We start from the raw sequence: 24,045 nt of genomic DNA on the forward strand, positions 1-24,045 counted from the left end.
TCCAGGGTGCTGAAACAGTTACTGCCGATCAGTTAACTCTTTCAGCTCCCTGGACAGTGACTATTTACTGACGTCGCTTAGCAACGCTGCCGTAATGACGGGTGCACACATGTAGCCACCCGTCATTACGGGAGCTCCATAGACTTCTATGGACTGTCCGTGCCGTTATTACGGCCTGAAATAGGACATGTTCTATCTTTTTCAACGGCACGGGCACCTTCCCGTAAGAAAACGTGAAGATACCTGTGGCCAATAGAAGTCTATGAGCCCGTTATTACGGGTCGTAATTACGACCCGTAATAACGGGAGTTTTACGGTCGTGTGCATGAGGCCTTAAGGTAGTCAAGGCCTGTTTCGCTGTGGCGGGGGGAGTCCTTGAGGTTGGTCAGTACAAAATGGTGGGGGGGTCGCATCGGGGGTATGCGTCCCCCAAAAAGGTATATCATTTGAAGACTTCATAGGGTGTTATCCCTTTGAAGTGGTCTTCTGGCGGTTGGAGCCATCTGCAGAGGTGAGCGGTGCCTCCGAGCTGGTTTACGGCTGGAGGTAAAGAGTTGGTGGTGGTTTGCAGATGGCTAACGTAAAGGAAATCCGGTTTAAAATGGCTTCAAGGACTTCCCCTGCTCTGTTAAAGTATTAAAATGTTGTTTATTATTTCTGATTCTGACCCATGTTGGGTCATGTGAATTAGAGGAGGAATTCTCCGGTCGAATTCCTAAAGGAGTTATCCGAATGTTTCGGATTAAATTGCATTTAATAATGTAAATAAATAAACGGCTGCTGTGGCCATTTCATATCCAACCTCGGTTGTCAAGTGTCGTTATTGGGGGCCAGGAAAAGGGGGAAATAAAACTTAAAAGGTTTAATAACACATGACTCTACTTAGGCCAGTCATGAATTGGGGTTAAGTTGTTGTAATTTGCAAATTCGTGTGGCCATAAAGGGTGTATTAATTCATGGCCGCACGAATTTGCAGATAAAGGGACGGTTTACCCGCATCAATGTGCGGCCACTAACAGGCTGTTTGACAGCCGCACCGAACATGGTGCCGGCGCGGTTGTTAGCCGCATTGTGACCGTGTCAGGGCTGCTCCGTGTGGCCTTACCCTTAGGGTAAGGCCACACAGTGCGGTCACGGTGCGTTTATGTTGCATTTTTAAAACGCAGCAAGTCCTTTTTCAATAGAAGTCAATGGTGAAATGTTTGTTATGGACAAACTGCTGCTATTATATTACAATGTGTTTTTTGTAAAGTTAACTGCATCTTCATAATGTCCGACCGCATGCAGTTAATGACTTGTTGCTGAACTACTTGCGTTTTTGCTAACAGTTCTGCAATGCCTTGTAATGAACTTTTTAAAGGAAGCACCTAACAAACTTTAATACGGGTGAAAACTATATCCATCAATTATTTCCTTTAAAAACGCAACAGAACCGCATCATTACAGAGACAAAAAACGAATGCAGCTGACTGCATGCGGTTTTCAAACGCAACAAAACCGCGTCAACAACGGACTGTGTGGCCTTACCTTAAAGAGTGTGCCTCCTGCATGAGCTGCTCTCCTCACTCCCTCCCCCTCCCTCCCATGTCCGTCTCAACATAGCTGCTGCCTGTATCAAGTTACAATAGGTGGCAAGAAGCTCTGGCTGTTGTAACTTAAAGCAGCACAGGCAGGAGAGGGAGCGGAAAGGTAGAACCTCCAGAAACATACGTCCTGCGCTCCTCTCTACATCTCTATCTAGCTGCACTCGGGGACAAGTGCCCCGCCAATCCCATCTTAATTACGCCCCTGGCCCATATTGTACCGTCATCATGTGCCTCCGAGTTAATCATGGCATCACATGTATTGCGGAAGTATTCTCCTCTACAAGATTTGCTCACTGAAGAACCATAAGAAGTGCCTATAACTCCATAATAAAGACCGTAGGTGCACATGGCTTTGCCATCTTTATGAGCCCTAAGGTTTTAGAACTTTCCATCCCCTTTTACGTTACCTCCTCATGTAAACTTTGCTTCTGGCTACTTAACAAACGTTCATCCTTTTCCTGTAGTAAAAAATAAAAGATGATTGCTCCTTATAACCAAACAAGATAATCAAGAATAAACACAAATCTTATTCATCCATGATTAAATGTTCATACATAAATTCAGGAGTAAGGCTCCTCTATGACACTTGACATCCATGTCTCTTTACCTTCAGTCTATCTAAAACACCTGGGCCAGCGTCATTGGAAAAATTTACTTGCTGGATTGTTCATGATGCAGAGGTAGTATTTCCCAGACAGACTCCATAGGAGCACTTAAGTACATCGATATAGGGACTCATGAACTAGCTCTGACCTAGGCAGGGAGTAGTATGGATCTCAAAAATGGCAAACAGGCTGTGGTCTGTGACATGTGATTTTGCTTGTATACTATGCTGAATTGAAAGGGAAGACAGGCAGAAGCTTTGTCTCTGAAAACCAACCAAATACTATACATGTTCTTAAAGAGAACCTTTCACCTGCCCATACATGTGCGGCTGAATGCACCATGTAATAGGCGCTGCTGCACAAACCCTGTCTCACTTTAAATATTTTTCCTATCCTCCTCCGTTGTTTAGGTATCGGTGACGTTATATTTGGTGCCCAATATGTAAATAACTCCCTGAACTGTCAATGGGGCGTGTAAATGGCATGGAGGCGTGTTACTTATCGCTGTGACACTGTCCAATCAGGTACGGACAGTGTCAGAGCTGCTTGTGATGCGAGATCACACAGACTCTCCACTGTCCACTCCAAAGCCGCCGCTACGAAGCAGAAGAGGAGAAGAAGAATGTGAATTCCTCTTCCCTTGTTCCGTGGCGGCGGGGGTATCATCGGCAGTGGCATTGGAGCTGCGTGCGCAAGTGGACGCGCGCACGCTCTCTTCAGCTCTCAGCAGTCAAGGATGACAAGATTGTGTGATCTCTCCAGCTCTTGTCAGACTGTGAAGGAAAGACTGTGATCTCGCGAGAGAGATCACACAGCACAAACAGCTTTGACACTCCGTAGCTGATTAGACAGTGAAACAGCGATAAGTAACACGCCCCCATGCCATTTGCACGCCCCATTGACAATTCAGGGAGTTATTTACATATCGAGCGCCAAATATAATGGAACTGATATCTAAATAACGGAGGATAGAAAAAATGTTTAAAGTGAGACAGGGTTTGTGCAGCAGTGCCTATTGAACATGTGCAGGGCAGGTGAAAGATTCTCTTTAAAAAGTCTTGATCTTGCACTTTTTATGAAGTCTGCTAAAATTATTCCTTTGTGTACTGTATATAGAATGCTTACTTTTTTCTTAGGTAAAAATAAAAGCATCCATCATGGGTGGTCAGGCTATGGCTCTATGGTGACCCTGATCAAATTATGCAATTACTGCGATCGAGCCATTACTTCAGTGTTTCCTTATGAAAAAGTCCCCAGTGACCTTGAGACCATCACTAAAAATTCAACATGTTCAGATATTTTTGGGGCGATCATGTGGTCACTTGCAACTTTTTTCCCATAAGGAAACATTGTATTTGTGTAGCGGTCACAGAAGCTTTGCAGTTTTACTGTCATTTACGAGTGGCACCATGTCGTCACCATGATGAGAAATACAACCTAAGTGGATGTATTAGTTATGTTTTACTGAACTGTACTAACCAGCTGCTTTTTTTCAGTAATCACCACACTAATTTTGTCTTCAAGGTTTTTGACAAATATCTTCGTATCTTCAAGCTCATTGCAGATAGACCGGGCATCCTGCCTGGCCTGCTGGGAACTAAATGTGCAACATATCATTAAGCCTTTGAGTAATGCATCAGTAAAAAATTTCAGGTGTGGGTTCTATGGGCTAATATCCTAAATATTTGAAATCACCACGGCTAACATCCAATAAACGTACTTAAGGCCGGGTTCCCACATAGCGTAAATGCTGCGAAATTTCCGAAACAGATTTCTGCGTGGAAGTTCCGCAGCATTTACAGTAGCAGCAAAGTGTATGAGAATTACAAAATGTCATGGCCACGCTGCGGAATAAACTGCAGCGTAAACTTTAATAAATTGACCTGAGGTGCGGACTTTAAATTGCGTGTTTTCCCCATTGAATTCAATGGGGATGCAAAACCCGCAACAGAAAGCCAAGTGCTGCGAGTTTTTCGGTGGATTCTGCCGAAAAAAGACGCAACTCAGCAAAAAATAAATAAATCATACTAACCCAGAACACTCTCCTCCTTCCTGCAATCCGGCCTCCTGGGATAACGTTTCATCCCATGTGACCACTGCAGCCAATCACAGGCTGCAGCATCACATGGCCTGCAACGTCATCTTGGGAGGCTAGACTACGCGCAGAAAAGCGGGAGGAGGTACAGCGCTGCATTCCGCAGCAGAAACTCCGTTCTGGTGCGGTTTTTCGGATAGAAGGTGCTGCTGGTTCCAGGTCGGATACGCTGCCCAGGTACTCATGATAATGGTAGGAAGTAAAAGCTGATTACAAGAAATGAATGTTTTACTTACCTGATTGCAGAATCTATACCTCAACCTATTGAATAATTGTATATTAAGATTTGCAGCTTTCCACTGTAAATGTATTAGTTGTATTCTTGTGTATTGCCCATTTTTTATATAGTGCCAAAAAATTCTGCTGTGCTGTACAGAAATTGTAATCACTCACATCAGTCCCTGCCCCCATTAACTTTCTAAGACTAGGCACATACTTACATTTTATACTAGATGTATTGAGGGTAAAGTCTGAGGCTCACATTATAAAATGAGAGCCCCACCCCCACCTCCGAGTTCATTCCCTTAGCAATCCAGATGCTTTTCTCAATCAACTCCAATTATATACCCTAGGCAGCCAAAATTACTGAAATGCCTGTTTGCCCAAGGCCTGCCACTATGGTGTGTATGCCACTGGATGAGGTTACTGTTCACACTCACCTTTTTAACTTGATTTTTAAGTCAGATATCTCTTCTGTCAGAAGAGTGTTGGTTTCCTCTGCTAAATCAAGACTCCTCTGTAGTTTTATTTTCTGGTCAATCAACTTTTTGTTGGCACAGTTAAGCTCAGCAATTTTGATACTTTGATTTGTATGCTCCCCCCTTCAGAAAAAAATAAGGTATTTAAATAGAAGAGAATAAGAAGATCATAAGACAGAGGAATTTCACCGCAAAACTGCCATTTTAACAGCATTTTTATACAAAGGCAATATACTAAGAAGCTAATTCAAAGAGAAAACGTTTGGTGCTGCGTTAGCTAGTTAAAAAAAAGTTTTATTGCTCCATATTGCTGTCAATAAGAGAAACTAACTAAAAGTATAGAAGTTATGATGCCTGTCAGTGACTAGCTGTGCTATTAAAAGGTATGATAACTGCAATACTTTTATTTTGTTTCTTTTATTGAGAGCAATAAATCTAATTCAAAGGTGACAACCAATATGACTGCGACTCCTGGTGTCATTTTTGCAAAAATGGCCGCCACAACAAAACAGAAAAATGTATTTTTTATTTACTAATATATGGGCATATTTATATTTTGAGTGAAAAAGGCTTTAAAGGAACAGTGTCATCACAAATAATTTGTTTATATGTTAAAGATGTTAGTGCCTTAATATAAACGTTTATTTTCATTTGTGTGTTTGTGTTTTACTGTTTCTTATTTTCACACTTTTTCTTCCCTATGGGGGCTGCCATTTTTTGTTCCATTTCTGTGTGTGTCGATTAACGACACACACAGACATGGAATACGGCAGCCACAGTCCCATAGGGACTGCGAACGGCTCCCGTCCCATTGACTGCCGTGTACGGCGTCTGTGTGGGAACTGCGCATGCGCCGCTCCCACACAGTCCTATTCGAAATTGGCGCCGTCCGGCGCCATTTTCCCGTGGACCGGAAGTCGCGGCTGGACAGTAATATTACTACTTCCGGTCGCGGCTTCCGGACAAGTGCACATGGAACAGCGGCAGCAAAGGGAGCGGACGGGCCGCGGCGGCAGGAGCAGGTAAGCGATTTCAATGTATGTTAGTGTTTGTGTGTGTTTACTACTGCATGTAAACCTACTACACTGTGGGTTACCTCAAAAAATGGCGACACACAGTGTAGGAGGTTAAACCTTTCAAACCCCTCGTTTATCCCGGCACTAGCCAGGATAAAGGAGGGGGGATTGCTGAGAGCTCACTAGAGCGATAGCTTTTAACCCAATGTTGCAATGCTGCAATTTTGGGAACTAGCTCCAAACAGCTCCATCTAGTGACCAAAAATGGGTAGTATTATAAATTTGAAAAAATTTATAATATTTCCTGACTCGCGAAAAAAATAAAAAAAATTTGAACAATGTTTAATCACCCACACACTAAATGTTTAAATTTTAAAAAAAAAACATGTTTTTGGGGCGACACCATGCCTTTAAAGAGGCTCTGTCACCAGTTTATAAGTGCCCTATCTCCTACATAATCTGATCGGCGCTGTAATGTAGATAACAACAGTGGTTTTTATTTTGAAAAACGATTATTTTTTAGCAAGATCATACTGTGCTGTCACATACACCCAACATTAATTTTACTGAAGTGTCTTGAGAGTGAATAGACAACACATCCAGCCAGGACGCGATGTCTATTCACATCCCGACACTTCGGTAAAGTTTCTGTGGGACTTAATTGCTGCACAGTGTGATCTCGCGAGATCACGCTACTGCTGTGTGAGTAAGTCCCACGGAAACTTTACCGAAGTGCCGGGAGTGTGAATAGACATCGGATCCTGGCTGGAGGCAATGTCTATTCATCCTCAAGACACTTCAGTAAAGTTAAAGTGGGTGTATGTGACAGCACAGCGCGATCTCGTGAGATCACGCTGTGCTGTGTGTACAAATGGACATGAATGGAGAGAAGTGTATGATTCTGATTGGTCAGTGTCATACACTTCTCTTTATAACGCCCACTTGGTCAAAAGTAAAAAAACGCCCAGTTGGGCATTAAGAAACGAATTAGCATAAATCTAAGATTGTTCATAACTTGCTAAAAAATGATCGTACTTCAAAATAAAAAGCACTGTTGTTATCTACATTACAGCGCCTATCAGATTAGGTAGGGGATAGGACATTTACAAAACTGGTGACAGAGCCTCTTTAAGACAAGTATATTAATGATGATTTCGTATGTTATGAAAGTTAGTTATCTTTGAGCTTAGTTCTCATGCAAAACTCAAAGGGAAGAAATATTGCTTAGTGATTGTTGATGCATATACCAAATGGGTAGAAGTATTGCCCACAGCAAGCCAAGATGCTATCACAGTCGCTAAAGCATTTGTAAAGGAGATAATACCTAGGTTTGGGATACCTAAGAAAATATACAGTGACAATGGATCTCACTTTGTGAATAATGTCATATCCTTACTAGCACAGAACTTACAAATAGAATTAAAATCAGTGGGATTGGTAGAAAGACACAATGGGATACTAAAAAACAAATTCAAGAAAACAATGGAAGAGACTGCGAAGAATTGGGTATATTTGTTTACCATTAGTAGTCCTAAATATGCATCAGGTTTGATACCTTTTGAAATGATGTATGGTAGACCATTTGTAATACCACAGTTAAATCCATTCTCTAAGGCCTCATGCACACGACCGTAAAAACTCCCGTTATTACGGGTCGTAATTACGACCCGTAATAACGGGCTCATAAACTTCTATTGGCCATGGGTACCTTCCCGTTTTCTTACAGGAAGGTGCCCGTGCCGTTGAAAAAGATAGAACATGTTCTATTTTTTTATTTTCCGGGCCATGCTACTATACATTTTGTAATGGGAGCACGGCCCGGAAAAACGTCCGGTTGCCCGTGGCCGGCCGTGCCCAGCCATGCCCGTAATTATGAGTCGTAATTACGGGCACGGTCGTGTGCATGGGGCCTAAGGCCTCATGCACACGACCGTATTTTTGTCCACCCGTAAATACTGGCGTAAATACGGGTCCTTGGTCAAGCGTATTCGACCCTTATTGCACCAGTATTTACGGACCCGTGCCCGTAAATACGGGTCCGGTGTCACCTGTATTCCACCCGTATTTACGGGCACGTTTTTGGCTGCAAAATTGCACTGCACTAATCGGCAGCCCTTCTCTCTATCAGTGCAGGATAGAGAGAAGGGACAGCCCTTTCTGTAATAAAAGTAAAAGAAATTCATACTTACCCGGCCGTTGTCTTGGTGACGCGTCCCTCTCCTGACATCCAGTCTGACCTCCCTGGATGACGCGGCAGTCCATGTGACCGCTGCAACCAGTGATTTGCCTGTGATTGGCTGCAGCGGTCACATGGGCTGTAACGTCATCCCAGGAGGCCGGACTGGAGGAAGAAGCAGGGAGTTCTGGGTAAGTATGAACGTCTTTTTTTTTTTTTTTTTACAGATTTATCTACATTCTGATTGGTAGCCACTGTCCAGGGTGCTGAAACAGTTACTGCCGATTGTTTGACTCTTTCAGCACCCTGGACAGTGACTATTTACTGACGTCGCCTAGCAACGCTCCCGTAATTACGGGTGCACACACGTAGTCACCCGTAATTACGGGAGCCCCATAGACTTCTATGGGCTGCCCGTGCCGTTATTATGGCCTGAAATAGGACATGTTCTATCTTTTTCAACGGCACGGGCACCTTCCCGTAAGCAGGGGAGGTACCCGTGGCCAATAGATGTCTATGGGCCCGTAATTACGGGCCGTAATTACGGGAGTTTTTACGGTCATGTGCATTGGGCCTAAGATGGATGAAGAGTCTGATTTTACACTTGCTGAATATATGGCAAAAATGCTAACCAACAAGGATTTTCCTATCTCTAAATGTATTCCAGGTGACCCTGTACCTGAACCTGTGAAGCCAGGAAATTGGATCCTGATCAAAGTTATAAAAATAAAACACTGGTGTTATTTTCATTGAGAATGACCATATCAGGTTCTGCTTACCACACCTACGGCCGTAAAAATAGCCGAACGTAGCTCTTGGATACACTTATCACACTCTAAGGTAGATAGCGAACTGCCACTATCCTCCTATGCTATGAAAGACTGATTACAAGGCGTGGTAATTTGTTAGAAGTCACTGGTCTCAAACTTCAGCGAAGAAAACATCCTGAGCCTGGGAGGAGACAGGGCAAAATTTTATTAGTTATTCTAGGTATCCTATGGGGGTCCAAGGTGTGTCAAGCTAAGGTATGGGATCCCTGGGAAACAGACTTCGTTTTTAGGGTTAAATATTTAAATTTCACTGACGATGAGATTGCAACATAGGAAATAGATTTCTGCACTGTGGCTAGAGACCAATGCACAGATAGAAACACAGCTCACAAACTAGTATATTCAGATAAGTACAGTTGTACTATCTCTGTAAATACCCTAATAAAAAGGATAAGGGACTACATGCTATAGGAACTGATTTCTTTATTGAGGTTAAGAAAAGGATACAACTGAAAGTTCTTTAGCCCCGAAGATAGACCTACCCTCTATAGTCTATCTGGCCAACTTTACTTATGAAGATAAATTGGCATTAGAAACAGGTTAGGCTGGATTCACACGAGCATGTTCGGTCCATAAAGGACGGAACGTATTTCGGTCGCAAGTCCAGGACCGAACACACTGCAGGGAGCCGGGCTCCTAGCATCATAGTTATGTACGACGCTAGGAGTCCCTGCCTCTCCGTGGAACTACTGTCCCGCACTGAAGACATGATTACAGTACAGGACAGTTGTCTCGCAGCGAGGCAGGGACTCCTAGCGTCGTACATAACTATGATGCTAGGAGCCCGGCTCCCTACAGTGTGTTCGGTCCGGGACTTGCGGCCGAAATACGTTCCGTCCTTTACGGACCGAACATGCTCGTGTGAATCCAGCCTTACAGTGATAAACATGAATGGTTAGCCTGCATGAGATACACTGCAATCCAAAATAATAGAACTAACTGTATCGCTTACGCAAAAGCTATGCCACATCTGTGTACTAAACCTTTCAGGCTATCAGATAAGGAGAACGCACAAGGTCTGCAATGCATGTTATCTTTATATAAGGCATCATATAATCCATGTGATCAATTATGTAAGACACTCTCTTTATTGTACCCACCCGTAGGGAGAGATCAATTCCCTCGCTTAGTAGTTGCTTACCCAGGCAACTACACCTGCTTTCTGAGTAATGGGCAAGGTAAGAAAGTAGGGAACCTCACTGAAGAGTTTTGTGAAACCACCATAGATATTGGTACCAATAATGGTAATTACTCATCTAATTGGTTTACCAACCAGACAAGGGCAAGGACTGATCTCTGGTGGCTATGTGGAGACAGGAAGGCCAACTGGCAGGGAGGCTGTACTCTGGTTCAGCGTCTGATGCCATTCCACTTGTTTTCAGCCCCTGAGTTTCAGAGAATGAGAAAAAGCCCTGAAGACTATCTAAATCGCCATAAGCGGTCTATCCCTGGAGGTTCCTTTGACCATAGAAAATAGGAGTACCCCGAGCGGTGCCAATTGAGTTTAAGGACCAAAATCAGATTGCATCATGCTGGTGGTCTACGATAAATAAGAATGTTGACTGGATTAATTACATTTATCACAATCAACAGAGATTTGTTAATTATACCAGAGATGCAATAAAGGGCATTGCAGATCAGTTGGGACCTACAGCTTTAATGACATGGCGAAATAGAATGGCACTCGATATGTTAATAGCAGAAAAAGGGGGTGTTTTCAAAATGTTTGGTACCTTCTGTTGTACTTTTATTCCCAATAATACAGCTCCTGATGGTAGTATTACCAAAGCATTGGAAGGACTCAATTCCCTGTCCGAAGAGCTTGCGGAAAACTCTGGAATAAATTACATCTTCACCTCATGGATTGAGGAGTGGTTTGGAAAATGGACTGGCCTGGTAACCTCTGTACTCATGACCATTGCTGTTGTTGCCAGTATATTGACTGTTTGTGGATGTTGTGCAATACCCTGCATAAGCGGGTTGATCCAAAGGTTAATTGTGACCTCAGTGACAAAGACTATGTACTAAGAGATTCCAAGTAAGGACATATACCATAACTTGGAAACACCCCATGACGACTACCAAGATTCTGAAGTATGTAAGGATTGGTGAAAACTTAAGAAGAGAACCTGTCCTGGATGTCTCACAGAACATTTCTTGATAAATTTACAACAGGGGGGAATGTTAGGAAAGTTTTATTCTAAATTTATTCTTACTTCATGTAATGGAAATTAAATGTGCATTAAGCTATGCAAGCTTCTCAGAAAATGCTTTAGCTGACAAAGTGTTAAATATGCTGTACTTGTAAGAGTGTGAGGCGGATGAACTTCTGAATAAAGATTGCAATCTCCAGAGGAAGTTCAAATGTGGCCTAATTTCATTCTGAGGTGTAAAACATTTCATATGACAAGAAAACCACAAACGGTTTTCAGTTAGTCTGAATCGCAATACGCCTTGATATGTGTATATAAACCTGTGCTTATGTGATGAAGCTCAGACAACTGCTGATCTGCCATTTGTCACGTTGCCGCAAGAATAAAAGAAGCGCCTTCTCAACTTAGTCAGATGAATCCCTGAATTTATATTGATAAGAATGGAAAATTCTCATAACACCCGCTGTGTATGGAGCAAGCTCAGCCCGTGAGCCTGCTCCATACGTCCCCTTAATGGCTGCCGCGTACCAGTACGTGACATGTCGTTAAAGGGTTAATGAGTTGAGATATTTGCTGCGTAATTAGTCAAAAAACTGGACTTTCTGTTGCGGGATTTGCATCCCCATTGAATTCAATCGGGAGAACCCGCAACAGAAAAACACAGAAAATGCAGCATAAATTAACCTGCTGCGGATTTAAATTCCGCAATGCAGGTCAATTTATTAACGCTTTTGCTGTGTTTTTTCTCTCGCAGCGTGGGCATGAGATGATCTAAATCTCATTAACTTTGCTGCTACTGTAAATGCTGCACAATTTCCGCCCAGAATTCTGTTGCGGAAATTCTGAAGCATTTACGCTACGTGGGAACCCTGCCTTAGGGTCTTCCTTGTTTCCAAACACAGGTGTGGTTCACCTGAATACCAACCCTGTTCCATCAGTAATAATGTATTCACTAACTGCAGTAGGCATGGCAACAACAGCCAGTTTAGCCAGTGCTGTGCAATAATACAGGGATGGCTACATCCCCTGCATCCCCTCCTCCATGTCAGAAACAGGGGATCCCTCAGTAAAAAAAAAACATGAGAGAATGTGTAAAATAAACCAGGCTATAAACACTTGTACAGCTGTTCTGCTCTGGCCACAATGAAATGCTTCAACTTCAGACCTGAGTGAGTTTTTATCATGCTCAGAGCCAAGTCTGAGTTTTCAGTTTCTCTCTGGGAATTAACTTGTAACTTATAACACTGATACATTATATAAAGTTTATCAAAAATTAAATTACACGTTTTCATTGCGTTGAAGTAGCTGGATAAGTAAAGCTGTAGAATATAAAATATTCATATTCTTTTGGCAAGGGAACTATATACACAAAGTTTTACGAGCTGGTGATTTACAGAAATAAAATGTTAATGTTTCTACAGATGGAGAAATCTTTATTATCATAAAAATAGAACGCAAACATCTCTAAAACTATGTCCCGGGGTCTCATAACCTGTCTAGGTGCACTGGCTAAAACATTACAACATTCATTATTTGTAGTGAACTTACATGTGTCTATTAAAATAACCTCCATATTCCTCTAGCTGCGCTGTGCTCTTGCTCTCTGTAGAAGAAAACATACAGTACTTGGAAAATAAATGTCCTCAACTATCAGGAATACCAGTCATTGCTATGTAAGTCCATGTTTACACAATAAACCGAAAAATATGCAAAACAAAATGAAACATACATACAGTGTTTTTCAATATAGCTCTGAAAATAACCTAACATAAAAAAAACAACTAATAATATATATATATATATATATATATATATATATATGAGAGGAGGAGCAATGCAAGGGGACAAGCACTCATTCTCAACTCGTTCTCAAAAAATTCCATCATGTCGACTTACACAAGAAGATGTGCTGCCGACAACGATAATATTTATTGCTGCGTAAACGGCACGATCAGCCTATACAGGGCAACGATCAGGAACAAACATCCATATGAACGCTCGTTTGCCCGATAATTGACCCGTGTAAAAGGGCCTTCAAAGTTAAGGAAAAAAAAAGAGATACAAAAGTACCAGGACTAGGGCACACTGTAGTTTAACCCTTACAGGACCAGGCAGGGGCATAGCTGTGGGGGGGGGGGCAGGCGGGGCATGGGCCCCGGGTGCAACTAGGATGTAAGGAAGGGGGGGCGCCAATGGTATAGCTGCCCCTTAACACTACAGCTGATTGCTTCTGCAGCCTCCCGGCATACACGGCACCTATGAGCAGCGATGAGCTGTTTTGATACGACTGCTCTGCAGCTGTCCCATCCTCTCAGGGCCCCTGCTGCTACGGGGCCAGCGCTGCCCGGCACATTACATTTATGGGCCAGGCAGCACGGGCCCCCTCACGCCCGGTGAAGTCGCTAGCGCAGGCCGGTGTGATGACATCACTGGATCATGCCAGCCTACGCAAGCGTCCCGCCTCGGCGTGGTGCAGGGAACGGGTCTAGGTAAGTACATTTTAATTTTTTGTTTCTACAAAGGGGGGCTGTGTGGCACCATCTACATGGGGGGTGGCACCATCTATGCAAGGAAGGGCTGTGTGGCACCATCTACAGGGGGGTTGTGTGGCACCATATACAAGGGGGGCTGTGGCACTATCTACAAGGGGGGGCTGTGTGACACTATCTACAAAGGGAGCTGTGTGACACTATCTACAAGGGAGGCTGTGTGGCACCATCTACATGGGATGTGTGGTACCATCTACAAGGGGGACTGTGTGGCACCATCTACAAAGAGGGCTGTGTGGCAACATCTACAAGGGCTGTGTGGCACCATCTGCAAGTGGGTCTGTGTGGCATCATCTATAAGGTGGGTTGTGTGGCAACATCTACAAGGGGGACTGTGTGACACCATCTACAAGTGGGGCTGAGTGGCACTATCTACAAGGGGGGCTGTGTGGCACCATCTACATGGGGGTGTGGTACCATTTACCAGCAGGACTGTGTGGCACCCTCTACAAGGGGGGGCTGTGTGTCACTATCTACAAGAGGGCTGTGTGGCACCACCTGCAAGGGGGGGCTGTGTGGCACCATCTAGAAGGGGGGCTGTGTGGCACCATCTACAAGGGGGGGCTGTGTGGCACCATGTACAAGGGGGGGGGGCTTTCTGCACCATCTACAAGGGAGGCTGTGTGGCACTATCTGCAAGGGGTCTGTGCAGCCCCATTTACAAGGGGGGCTGTGTTGCACCTTCTAAAAGGGGGGCTTTCTGGCACCATCTACAAGGGAGGCTGTGTGGCACAATCTACAAGGGAGGCTCTATGGCACCATCTACAAGGGGGGGCTGTGTGGCACCATCTAGAAGGGGGGCTGTGCGGCATCATTTACAAGGGGGAGCTGTGTGGCACCATCTAAATGGGAGGTGTGGTACCATCTACAAGCGGGACTGTGTCACACCATCTACAAGGGAGGCTGTATGGCACTATCTACAAGGGGAGCTGTGTGGAAGTATCTACAAGGGGGGACTGTGTGGCACTATCTACAAGGGAGTCTGTGTGGCACCATCTACAAGGTAGGACTGTGTGGCATCATCTGCAAGGAGGGGCAGTGTGGCACCATCTACAAGGGGGGCTGTGTGACACCATCTACATGGGGGTGTGTGGTACATTTACAAATGAGACTGTGTGGCCACATATACGAAGGGGGGGACTATGTGGCACCATCTACAAGGAGGGGCTGTGTGGCACCATCTGTAAGGGGGGTCTGTGTGGCACCTTCTACAAGGGGGGCTGTGTGGCACCATCTACAAGAGGGGGCTGCGTGGCACCATCTAGAAGGGTGGGCTGTGTGGCACTGGATACAAGACGCAGCAATGTCAAAGGAAATAACTTTTTTGTTTAATTCTTATTTTTTTAAATATTATTCAAAACTTTATTACATTTATTCTAATATTTTATTTTAGTCCGACTGTTAGGCTATGTTCACACGGAGTATTTTGGGGGAGGAATATCTGCCTCAAAGCTCCAAACGGAATTTTGAGGCAGATATTCCTCCCCCAAAATACTCCGTGTGAATAGCAATGATCGCGCCGTTTTTCGCCCGCGGCCATTGAGCGCCGCGGGCAGAAAACACGCTTTCTCCTGCCTCCCATTGAAGTCAATGGGAGGTCGGAGGCGGAAGCGCCCGAAGATAGGGCATGTCGCTTCTTTTTCCCGCGAGGCAGTTTTACTGCTCGCGGGAAAAAGACGCCGACGCCTCCCATTGAAATCAATGGGAGGCGTTCTCGGGCCGTTTCTGCCGAGTTTTGCGACGCGGTTTCCGCGTCAAAAAACTCGGCAAAAGACCCCGTGTGAACATAGCCTTAGATTACTGGTAACCTTTTACTCCAATACTTATGTATTACAGTGTATGGTACTTTTAACACTCTACTGTTAAGCCCTGCCCATTTTTATTTTTGGGGGGTGTGGATATCAATGTGTGTATATATTTTAAAAAAAATTAGGAGTGAAATGATTAGGAGTGAAATAAATTTACCTGCAATCTTACCAGTAGATGGCTGTAGATCTTTCAAACGTATCTCATCTTCAGTTGTACCACTTACATCCCTGATTACCAAGAGATAGTCAGTTACCAAACAAGCTGCTAGAAGAACAGGGTTTTTCATCCAAAAAACGAAAAAATCTACTCTTGGTGCATGCAGAATATTGCACTTTTTTAATGCAGGGGATCCACAGAAATATTAGGCCAGGTTCACACTGCCGTTTTAGAGCAGTTTTTAAGAATTTATTCTAGATAAAACCAAGAGTTGATCCTAGGGCCAGGATCACACATACAGTATTGATGCCGTTTTTGTGGCAGTTTTTGGCTACATTTTTTCAGCCAAAGCCAGAAGTGGATCCAAAAGGAAAGGAAAGGTATAAAAAAAAGACTGATGTACCTTCTTTCTTTTGTGTCCACTCCTGTGTTTGGCTCAAAAAATGTAGCCAAGAACTGCATCAAAAACTGCATCAAAACTGTGTGTGATCCTGGCCTAAGTGTATATTCATACATGTGGATGAGGTGCACACATTTATTTTTATTTTTTTGCAGTTTTGAAACTTTGAAACTATCTGCGATTGATTTCTCAGATAAATGAATTGTTATTTATTATTTTGGAGTCTAATGTAGCAGTTAAGAAACGCCTATTAAGCTAGACTTGCAAAATCAATGCAATCAACTTGCGTTGGTAACTGCAGCAGTCCTCTTATTATTTTCATGGGGTATATCGTAACTACTGGTGTTGGAATTTTATGATGTGGAACTGCTTGGAAAAACTGTGGGTCGTCCCACGAGCATATTGCACGGAAGTGGGTCAGAAAGGTCTTGAAAAGTCCATTATAACTGCATTAAAAACAGCATGACAACCGCAAAACAAGTGCACTAAATTAGCGCTATAAAAACCGCATTGAAAAAACGCAAGTCCTTTAGATACATTTATATACATACAGTTCTCAGAAACATTTATAACTGCAACTCAAGCGCACCCTGTGCAATGAATAGGGTGAAACCCGTGGCAAATCCACTACAAAATCTACTTGTAATTTATGTGGATTTTCCAGCAGACTAATAGCGAATTTGATGCAAATTTGTGTTGTTTCTGCAGCATGCACATAGATTTCTGCAAACCACATTTAGGTGAATAAAACAGTAACAGAAACACTGCATGTGAATGTACACTTATAATTGTCCTCTTTTTAGGATACTGATTTTGGATAAAAGAAAAATAAAGCACTTTAAAAACAGCCGTGTGTGCACCTAGCCTACTTCAATCTTTGTTTTGGTTTAAAAAGCGTATGAAAAAACTGAAACAAAACTTCTCAGTCCGAACTAGACCTTATCTTTTATCTTTTACATGGGAAAACGAAATATGTACTAGGGAAGCACAGGATTGATCGCTATGTCTGCTATTCCTGGCACTATTATCAGAATGCTACGGGGAATATATGACAAGATTTACGCCGGTTTTCTTGCATGCCATAGTTGCAGTAAAACGTGTGACTTTTTACTTTTCTCACCATTTTCGGAAAGTGGTGATAATAGGTGACTGAGTTTAGAGGAAGGGGCAAGGGGTCCACCGAAATGAAAGATTTATAAAAAATTCATGCCAGAAACTTCTGTAAATTATTATGCAAATTTACACCTGCTCATACCAGTCGTAGATGTGCATTTGTGTTGCACGGACAGATAAAGATACGCCAATTATATTAGGAGATGTGCACTTCTTAATATATATAGTAAAATTTCCGATAAATTAAAATAGTTAAAGGCTTTAAATCTTATTCCCCCCACTGTGTGCTGTCTACAGTATCTGTATTCTTGGAATGTAGATAGAAAGGGGGCTGTTGTGTTGTGCTGACGACCATTACAAAGCCTCTCTCCTCTCTCTAATAACAGAATACGCATGTTGTAGAAGGTATCTCTGTTGTGGTAAAAGTACTGATGTAGTGAACCTTTATCATTGTATTGTAATGTTGTCCACTCTCCGTGGGGTAAATGCAATGTAATAAAGGTTGGCAGTAGTGAGAAGAAACATATAGAAAGATGTCCCTAGCCGAACAGTCACTCTTGGCCCGCTGCACACGGCCGTGCCCATAAACACGGCCGGACGTGGACGGCTGCGGACAGTCCTTCTGCATTTGTGGGCCGTGCTACCATTATTAAGTATGGAAGCATGGTCCGTAAAATAAAAAAATAGGACGTCCTATTTTTTGCGGGTCATTAGAAATTAATGGGTCCTTACTTTGATCCGCAATTACGGTCCGTAATTGCGGATCAAAATTATGGCTGTGTGCACGGGGCCTTATAGTTAAGTAAGCATTGAGTCCTTTATTTGTTATCATTATAGTTACAAAGTATGTAAGGCTAAAAAAGCTATAAGTCCATCCAGTTCAGTCTATTAGGGTATGTGCACACACAAACTCAAAAACGTCTGAAAATACGGAGCTGTTTTCAAGGGAAAACAGCTCCTGATTTTCAGACGGTTTTTAAGTCGCGTTTTTCGCTGCGTTTTTAACGGCCGGTTTTGGAGCAGTTTTTCTATAGAGTCTATGAAGAGGAAGAAGAAGTAAATTTTCCTTATTTTGGGAAAACATTTTCACAACTCCAAACCTGCCAATAAGAATAAATCCTTGGATCAACGACCCATATCCAGTAATCTAGCACATGTAACTTGTAATATTATGACTTTCAGCAACGCCATCCAGACCCCTTATAAACTTTTTCAACTAATTAACTATGACAACTTCCACTGGCAGAGAGTTCCATACTCACACTGCTCTTACAATAAAGAATCCCCTTTTATTTTAGTAAAGAAACTGTCTTTCTTATAGATGTAGTACATGCCCATTTGTTATAGTTATCTAATATATAATAATTTCAAACCTGTCCATCCAGCAACTTTCAATCCACTTTGACATGGCCTTACGAAATGTCAGTAGATCTATCAGAATACTTTGACCGTCTGGGTCCAGCATGTTACTCAGACATTGAAGACGTTTTCCATCACGACTGGGGTCTGTCACACTTTTCAAGTAATCAAGGATCTGGAAAGCTGGCACCACCCCTTCAGATAAATACACACATTACATAAGTATATGGTATGTTCAACTATATATTCATTAATTCTGTATACCAGGCTCAATGACAAGAAAGGAGACCTACCAGAAGCAATAACTATCAGTTGCAGGTCTACATGCTGAGGCTGTACTTCAGCCTTTTGTCTGTCCTTGTTTCGGTGCAAATTAATGTTTATAGACTAAATCCACCTACGAATGCAGACAAAACCTCCAAGAGATGCTAATTTTGCAGTACATTTAAATAAGTCCTGCCCCCTCCTGGATCTGTCTGTTGGACAATCCCGCAAAATATGGGATGGGAGGCGTGATGTATTTATATTTCTTCTGGCAGTTCGCTACTAACAAACAAGCTGTTCGACAATAGCATGTACATTTCATTATATCACTACTGTAGAAGTATTTGATGAAATAAAAGTTACCATATTAAAGCATGTTGCAATTCTTGGCAAATGAAGGGAAGTTTAGAGGGACTGATTTATTACAGAATAAAAACAGAATTTTAAAATAAACTTGTTAATAAGCCATCAGATCATTAAGAAAGTCTTCTATATATGTTTCTTTCCACCAGAATTTTAATCGTAATTGCCGAATAGCATATTAGTGTGCTGTTTGGGCATTTACCATGTGGCAAAGCTGCTTTTTACGGCGAATTACCACAGTTTCTCAGTGTGGTTTTTGGTCATGCAGCTTTTAAAGGTGAAACAAGCTGAGAGCACTACCGGTGATATTTGGCTTGTGAGAATATACCCTAATCGACCACAGACAGTAAAACTGTTTTAACATTTCTTTATTTAGCTAGAAAGGTAAAAATAATTGCGCTTGAGGCAGCAATAAACAAAATATCCTTGCATATATATATATATATATATATATATATATATATATATATATATAGATAATGTTTATTTAGAATGATCCTTCAGATGTTGAGGGAATGTCAAATTGTAGTTGATACAGGGAAATTAGCTAGTGGCTATGGCCAGCATTAGTGTTAGTGACATACATAAATGATGGTGGGCCACATAGGTGATAAATATTGGGCCCCTTTCAGTTGCTGCTTGGCACGACTACACTCCTAACCATCCCTAACAGTAGGTATTGGTGCCCCCATGACTTGAATACATTTTCCACTTTGTTTACTAACATTGCAGCACCTGTGGACACAACATCCCTGTGCAGGTTCTAACTACCTAATAAAATGGGGTCCCATAGCAGCCGCATAGCCTGCCTCGATAGTATTTACATAGTTCGTATGGTTGAAAAAAGACACATGTCAATCAAGTTCAACCAAGGGATGGGAAAAGGGAAGTAAAAAATTTCTACACATAGGAGCTAATACTTTTTTGTTCTAGGAAATTATCTAAGCCTTTTGTAAAGCCATCTACTGTCCCTGCTGTGACCAGCTCCTGCGGTGACTATTCCATAGACTCACAGTTCTCACAGTAAAGAAGGCTTGTCGCCTCTGCAGGTTGAACCTTTTTTTTTCCAGACGGAGGGAGTGCCCCCTTGTTTTTTGATTGGGTTTTACATGGAACAGGATTTCATTATATTTTTTTGTATGTGCCATTCATATATTTATATACACTACTGTTCAAAAGTTTAGGGTCACTTAGAAATTTCCTTATTTTTGAAAGAAAAGCACAGTTTTTTTCAATGAAGATAACATTAAATTAATCAGAAATACACTCTATACATTGTTAATGTGCTAAATGACTATTCTAGCTGCAAACGTCTGGTTTTGAATGCAATATCTACATAGGTGTATAGAGGCCCATTTCCAGCTGTCACAAAGCGGGTTAGTGGACCCACTAGGCCGTACCGCCGTAGCGGGAAGGCAGTTGGCCAAACCACAGGAAACCCCAAAAATACAATGTCCCGCACAAGGGTACCTGAACAGTCCAGACGGTGGCCGCAGCTCTGGCACAGATGAGATGGGTGCAGCAGATGGCGCCAAACGTGGCGGATGACACAGGAGCCGCAAGTTGCGCCAGACGTGGCGGATTCCTCCGGACGTGGCAGATGACACAGGACGTGGCAGATTCCTCTGGACGTGGCAGATGACACAGGACGTGGCAGATTCCTCTGGACGTGGCAGATGACACAGGACGTGGCACGACTTGATACTAAGGCAAAGCACGGGAAATAGGAACGGGGAACAAGGCACGGGTAACAACAGGAACGGGAAACACTAAGGGACCATTTGTGTAAAGGATCTGCCAGACACAACTTCTGTGTCGACGCCCATAGTTAATCAATCTGCACCTGCTTCTATGTCTGTGAGACTGACTCCATCTTCCACCACCCAGGATGGCAGGCTTAGGAGTGGGAGAGCCTATCACAGCCTGGCCAGAAGGAGCTAGCTCCCGCCCTCTGTCTATTTATATCTGCCTTTCCTGTTCCTCCTTTGCTTGTGATTCTTCTCTGCTGGTTTCCTGGCCCTTCTGCAGCTTCTTGAACTACTGATCCTCTGCTTGTGATTGACCTTGGCTTTACTGACCACTCTTCTGCTCTGAGTTTTTGTACCTCGCTCATCTCCTGGTTTGACTCGGCTCGTTCACTTCGCTTGTTGCTCACCTTGTCCCCGTGGGCAGCTTCCCAATTTCCCTGGCTTCTTTGTACCCTTGTCTGTTTGTCTGTCGTGCACCTATTGAGTGTAGGGACCGTCGCCCAGTTGTACCCCGTCGCCTAGGGCGGGTCGTTGCAAGTAGGCAGGGACTGAGTGGCGGGTAGATTAGGGCTCACCTGTCTGTCTCCCTACCCCGACATTACAATTTGCAAGACAGACTGGGAAAACTAACAACGCTCAGGCAAGGATTAGAAGGCCAGGGTCCTTCTTATAGAAAAGGAAATCGTGGCAGTTGATGATAATGACGATTTCCTATTGCGCGCGCTGGTCCTTTAAGGCCGGGCGCGAGCGTGCGCGCGCACCCTACGGGACACAGCCGGACGGAGCGGAAATGAGCGCTGGCGTCTCCTAGGAGGGAGACGGGGACCAGCGCTCACAGATCCATGGCTGCGGGCTTCGGGAGGTGAGTGAACCCGATGGCCCGCGGCCATGGACGCTACAGTATCCCCCCTCTTACGCCCCCTCTTCTTGGGGCCAGAGTGAGAGAGGAACTTTTTAATAAGAGCAGGGGCACTGAGGTTCTCTTCTGGCTCCCAGGACCTCTCCTCAAGACCAAACCCTCTCCAGTCCACCAAATAGAAAGTCCTTCCTCCTACCCTTTTGCAGTCCAGGATCTCCTTTACCTCGAATACATTAGAGGGACCGCAGGAAGCAACAGTGGAACTAGAAGTCTTGCTGTAGCTGTTCAGGACCACTGGTTTCAGGAGGGACACATGGAAGGAGTTGGGGATTCTGAGGGTAGGAGGCAAACGCAGCTTATAGGAGACAGGGTTGATTTGTTGCAGGATCTCGAAAGGACCAAGGAACCTGGGAGCAAACTTGTATGAAGGCACCCTCAAGCGAATGTTCCGAGAGGACAGCCAGACTTTAGTCCCAGGAAGATACTGAGGCGGCTCTCTTCTCTTAGTATCTGCCTTTCGCTTCATGCGATCTACCGCCAACAAAATAGAGGATCGGGTCTGTTGCCAGATTTGCAGGAAGTCCCCATATGCAGAGTCAGCAGCGGGTACCTGAGATGAAGTTGATACAGGAAGAGGGACTCTGGGATGTTGACTGTACACGATGTGAAACGGAGTGGAAGTGGTGGACTCGCTTGTGTGGTTGTTGTAAGAAAACTCGGCCCATGGAAGAAGCTGTACCCAGTTATCGTGCTGTGAAGATATGAAGTGGCGGAGATAATTTTCCATGATCTGATTGATCCTCTCAACTTGCCCATTGGACTGGGGGTGATAGGCAGAGGAAAAGTCCAAACTCACATCCAGGAGTTTACCGAGGGCTCTCCAGAACTTGGAGGTAAACTGAACACCCCGATCTGACACGATGTGAAGAGGCAAACCATGCAAGCGGAAGATGTGCTGAATGAAGAGACTCGCCAGACGAGGAGCAGAAGGTAGGCCGGTCAGCTGGATAAAATGAGCCATCTTAGAGAACCGATCCACCACCACCCAGACAGTGTTACATCCTGCTGAGGGGGGAAGGTCTGTGACGAAGTCCATCGCAATGTGCTGCCAGGGGGCATTGGGTACAGGCAGTGGTTGAAGCAGGCCGGCAGGCTTGGAGTGAGTCACTTTGTTAGAGGCACACACCGTGCAAGCAGAGACAAAGTCCAGAACATCTTTAGGTAGCGTGGGCCACCAGAAGTCACGAGCAATCAGGTCTTGGGTTTTACGGACACCGGCGTGGCCAGCCAGTTTAGAACTGTGTCCCCAGCGGAGAATTCTTTTTCTGTCTGCCAACCGAACAAAAGTCCTCCCAGGAGGGATGTCTCTAACCTGCAGAGGATTAGCAGTGACAATGCAGGACGGGTCTATGATGGTCTGAAGGGACTCCACCGAGTCTTCCGTCTCAAACGATCTGGACAGGGCATCGGCCCTCACATTCTTGTCCGCGGGACGGTAGTGGAGCAGAAACTGACAACGGGTGAAGAACAGCGACCACCTGGCTTGACGAGGATTCAGTCTTTGAGCGGACTGAAGGTAAGTAAGATTCTTGTGGTCGGTGAAGATCAGGATGGGGTGAGCAGCGCCCTCCAGAAGATGTCTCCACTCCTCCAGAGCCAATTTGATGGCCAGCAGCTCCCGATCTCCAATGGAGTAATTGCGCTCAGCAGAAGAAAACAGTCTTGAGTAGTAGCCACATACTACTGCCTTCCCTTTGGAGCTCCTCTGGAACAGAAGTGCGCCTGCACCAACAGAGGAAGCGTCCACTTCCAGTGAGAACTGCCGAGATACGTCAGGATGATGGAGGATCGAGGCTGAAGTGAAGGCTCTCTTGAGGCTAATAAATGCGGACTCTGCCTCTGGAGTCCACACCTTGGCGTTCACACCCTTCTTGGTAAGGGTCGAGATGGGAGACGTCAGAGAAGAGAAGTTAGGAATAAACTGCCGGTAGAAATTGGCGAATCCCAGGAACCGCTGTATGGCCCTTAAGCCTTGGGGACGTGGCCACTCCAGGACAGCCTTCACTTTGTCAGGATCCATTTTGAGGCCTTGATCCGAGATGATGTAGCCCAGGAAGGGCAGAGAGCTCTTCTCAAAGACGCACTTCTCCAACTTGGCGTATAAATGATTCTCCCTCAATCGTAGTAGAACCTGACGGACATGCCTCCAATGAGTCGTCGGATCTGGGGAGAAAATCAAAATATCATCGAGATAAACAACAACACA

The 24,045-nt window shown here is 44.1% G+C and overlaps 1 protein-coding gene across 7 annotated transcripts in view; it reads right to left on the reverse strand.

Annotated features, from left to right (window-relative positions):
• Window positions 1–24,045, reverse strand: part of KASH5 (KASH domain containing 5) — a 91,724-nt gene that overhangs the window by 47,770 nt on the left and 19,909 nt on the right. For 6 of the 7 annotated variants that reach the window (XM_075839869.1, XM_075839870.1, XM_075839864.1 and 3 more), the window contains exons 4-9: window positions 18,560–18,740; window positions 15,674–15,744; window positions 12,708–12,762; window positions 4,946–5,107; window positions 3,671–3,788; window positions 1,994–2,044 (exon numbers count right to left, since the gene is read on the reverse strand). In XM_075839869.1, coding sequence (XP_075695984.1) covers window positions 1,994–2,044; window positions 3,671–3,788; window positions 4,946–5,107; window positions 12,708–12,762; window positions 15,674–15,744; window positions 18,560–18,740 — 638 coding nt within the window. The remainder of the gene's footprint in view (window positions 1–1,993; window positions 2,045–3,670; window positions 3,789–4,945; window positions 5,108–12,707; window positions 12,763–15,673; window positions 15,745–18,559; window positions 18,741–24,045) is intronic. The other variant, XM_075839868.1, reaches the window with a different exon arrangement.

The sequence above is a fragment of the Rhinoderma darwinii genome, chromosome 10, assembly GCF_050947455.1.
Source record: "Rhinoderma darwinii isolate aRhiDar2 chromosome 10, aRhiDar2.hap1, whole genome shotgun sequence".
In the NCBI taxonomy this organism is placed as follows: domain Eukaryota; kingdom Metazoa; phylum Chordata; class Amphibia; order Anura; family Rhinodermatidae; genus Rhinoderma; species Rhinoderma darwinii.